Raw genomic sequence first — 2,559 nt, 5'->3', positions numbered from 1 at the left:
TCTGAGCTCTGTCGTTTCTCTGATTTAGTTTCTGTTAAATGACTGAATGTAACACCTGGTTTTTGGTTCTGGTTCTGAGTTCTGGTTCTGTGTCTGCAGGATTGGGTCAACTGGATGACCCGGCTCTGATGCAGCAGTGGTTCCAGCTGGTCCAGCAGAAGAACTCCCTGGTCCGATACGAGTCCGAGCTCATGATATTGTAAGTGTTGGACCTTTGGGCTAGGCTGCCTCTCAGACGGGTCAGAACCTGGTCAGACGGGTCAGAACCTGGGTTTGTGTTCCAGTGCTCGGGAGCTGGAGCTGGAGGACAGACAGAGTCGGCTGCAGCAGGAGCTCAGAGACAGGATGGCCGTGGACGGTAAGTGGACTCAGACATGTCCCCACACCTGGACAGGTAGTACCGGTCTGTGTGTAACCGTACCTGTGTGTGTGTGTGTGTGTGTGTGTTCTGAATGCCAAGCAGATCACCTGAAGGAGGAGCAGCAGCTGGAGGAGGAGCGTCTCATCCTGCAGGAGATGCTGGAGGTGGTCCAGCAGAGGGACGCTCTCGTGTCTCTGCTGGACCAGCAGCGGCTTCTGGAGCGCCAGGAAGACCAGGACCTGGAGCAGGTCTTGATGGCTCCAGGACCGGTGTGGAGAGGCAGCAGAGCTGGTCTCTGATGGAGGACTAATGGAGTCACCTTTGGGCCTTAACTCACCTGCCTGATCAATAATCTGTTTTCCTTCAAACTGAGAGAATTAATACAGAACTGATCGACTTTCTCTGCTTTGTCTTTATGTGATTCAAACACGTCTGAGAGTTAAAGGTTCTAAAACAAAGAGAACCCGAGGTTTAAGGATTTTTAATCACAAACAGGTAAATGTTTGTTCACGTCCCTTAAAAACAAACTTTAATCTCTGCTTCAGCAGCCTGAACAATGTTCAAATGTTTATTTAAAATCCAGTTTCTGCAGGAAAGAAATGAATCATTTAATCATCAGAAAGCAGTTTATTGTTCTGTAAACACTTAGATCTGAAGGTTCTGCTGGTTCTGGCTCGGTGGTCCAAACTCAGCAGAACAGGTTCTGAGGTTTTAGTTCCGGTTCCTGTAACTCGTCCTGTTTCTTCATGTTTTAACAGAAAACTGATGGTGAAACTTTACGGACTGAAAGCAGGAAAGAAGAAGTTGCTTCACGCTCGGTTCTGACCCGACACACACACACACACACACACACACCCTCCCACACTCACACACACACACACACTCACACACACTCACACACACACTCACACACACCCTCCCACACACTCACACACACACACACACCCCACAGCTGGCTCTGCAGATCCATGAAGACCACAAACAGGACCAGAGACCAGGAACCAGGAGGTTCCTGAAAACAAAAACTGACAGAACTCAGATTTCAGCTCAGAGTTTATTTCTGTAGAAAATCTTTTTATCAGCAGAGAAACAGAAGAAGAAGAAGAAGAAGGAACGTCCTGATTGGTTCCAGCCTCTGAGGATTAATACTGATCTAAGCGTTCTCACACCCCGGCGGTGCTGCCGGCGTCCACCTTCAGGTCCTTGGCGACCAGTCCGGAGGTGACCGGGTGCATCGCCGAGCGATGAGCCGCGAACGTGCGGACCGATTCATCACGATACTTCTCGAAATTAAAAACCTCCCTGAAGAAACAAAAACACAAGAAGGAAGAAAAACGAAACATGAACACGAGTTTTATATCGTTAGAGGTCAGAGGGACGAGGCTATTATCTGGTCAGAGGGACGGGACTATCATCTGGTCAGAGGGACGTGACTAACATCTGGTCAGAGGGACGAGGCTATTATCTGGTCAGAGGGGCCAGGCTATTATCTGGTCAGAGGGACGTGACTAACATCTGGTCAGAAGGACCAGGCTATCATCTGGTCAGAGGGACATGACTAACATCTGGTCAGAGGGACGAGGCTATCATCTGGTCAGAGGGACGTGACTAACATCTGGTCAGAGGGACGAGGCTATCATCTGGTCAGAGGGACCAGGCTATCATCTGGTCAGAGGGGCCAGGCTATCATCTGGTCAGAGGGACGTGACTAACATCTGGTCAGAGGGACCAGGCTATCATCTGGTCAGAGGGACGTGACTAACATCTGGTCAGAGGGACAAGGCTATCATCTGGTCAGAGGGGCCAGGCTATCATCTGGTTGGTACCTGAAGAGCGGGCGCGTGAACTTCATCCTGCCCTGCTCGGTGGCCATCTTCAGCGCCAGGGGAACCGCCTCCTCCCACTTGGAGCGGACGCATAACTTCAGCCACCTGAGAGGAGAGCAGCCAATCAGCAGAAGGCTTCACGATGAGGGGGAGGAGCTTAGATGAAGGCAAACAGACTCACCTGAAGCGGATCTCGGAGTTCGTACAGGTGTTCAGATTGTAGACCTCCTGCATCTTCTTCATGTGAGTCAGAGGGAGCGGATCCTGAAGGACAAACGGGTCAAACGTTAGTGGATCAAGGTGGACTGAGGTGGACTCTGACGGGTGGACTGAGCCGGACTCTGACGGGTGGACTGAGCCGGACTCTGACGG

General features: G+C 51.0%; 2 protein-coding genes across 2 annotated transcripts in view; one reads left to right on the top strand and one right to left on the bottom strand.

Annotated features, from left to right (window-relative positions):
* The first annotated feature begins 101 nt into the window (after window positions 1-101).
* On the top strand, window positions 102-762 carry micalcl (MICAL C-terminal like). Its single transcript, XM_017442160.3, has 3 exons — window positions 102-199; window positions 285-358; window positions 464-762. Exons 1-3 carry the CDS (start codon window positions 129-131, stop codon window positions 658-660), a joined length of 342 nt encoding a protein of 113 aa, XP_017297649.2. The 5' UTR covers window positions 102-128; the 3' UTR covers window positions 661-762.
* Window positions 763-1,396: 634 nt separating this feature from the next.
* lta4h (leukotriene A4 hydrolase) overlaps window positions 1,397-2,559 on the bottom strand; it is a 6,967-nt gene continuing 5,804 nt past the window's right edge. Inside the window, exons 17-19 of the mRNA XM_017442159.2 lie at window positions 2,369-2,451; window positions 2,188-2,292; window positions 1,397-1,663 (exon numbers count right to left, since the gene is read on the bottom strand). Of these exons, the coding sequence (XP_017297648.1) occupies window positions 1,525-1,663; window positions 2,188-2,292; window positions 2,369-2,451 (327 nt within the window). The 3' untranslated portion in view covers window positions 1,397-1,524. The remainder of the gene's footprint in view (window positions 1,664-2,187; window positions 2,293-2,368; window positions 2,452-2,559) is intronic.

The sequence above is a fragment of the Kryptolebias marmoratus genome, linkage group LG18, assembly GCF_001649575.2.
Source record: "Kryptolebias marmoratus isolate JLee-2015 linkage group LG18, ASM164957v2, whole genome shotgun sequence".
Taxonomy (NCBI): Eukaryota; Metazoa; Chordata; class Actinopteri; order Cyprinodontiformes; family Rivulidae; genus Kryptolebias; species Kryptolebias marmoratus.
This window is presented reverse-complemented; position numbering and strand designations above follow the sequence as displayed.

Excerpts from the sequence above, each read along its gene's own strand:
- micalcl (XM_017442160.3), top strand. The coding sequence starts at position 129 with ATGCAGCAGTGGTTCCAGCTGGTCCAGCAGAAGAACTCCCTGGTCCGA. Across the intron at positions 200-284 it reads GAGTCCGAGCTCATGATATT|TGCTCGGGAGCTGGAGCTGG; the intron begins GTAAGTGTTGGA and ends TTTGTGTTCCAG. Across the intron at positions 359-463 it reads AGACAGGATGGCCGTGGACG|ATCACCTGAAGGAGGAGCAG; the intron begins GTAAGTGGACTC and ends AATGCCAAGCAG.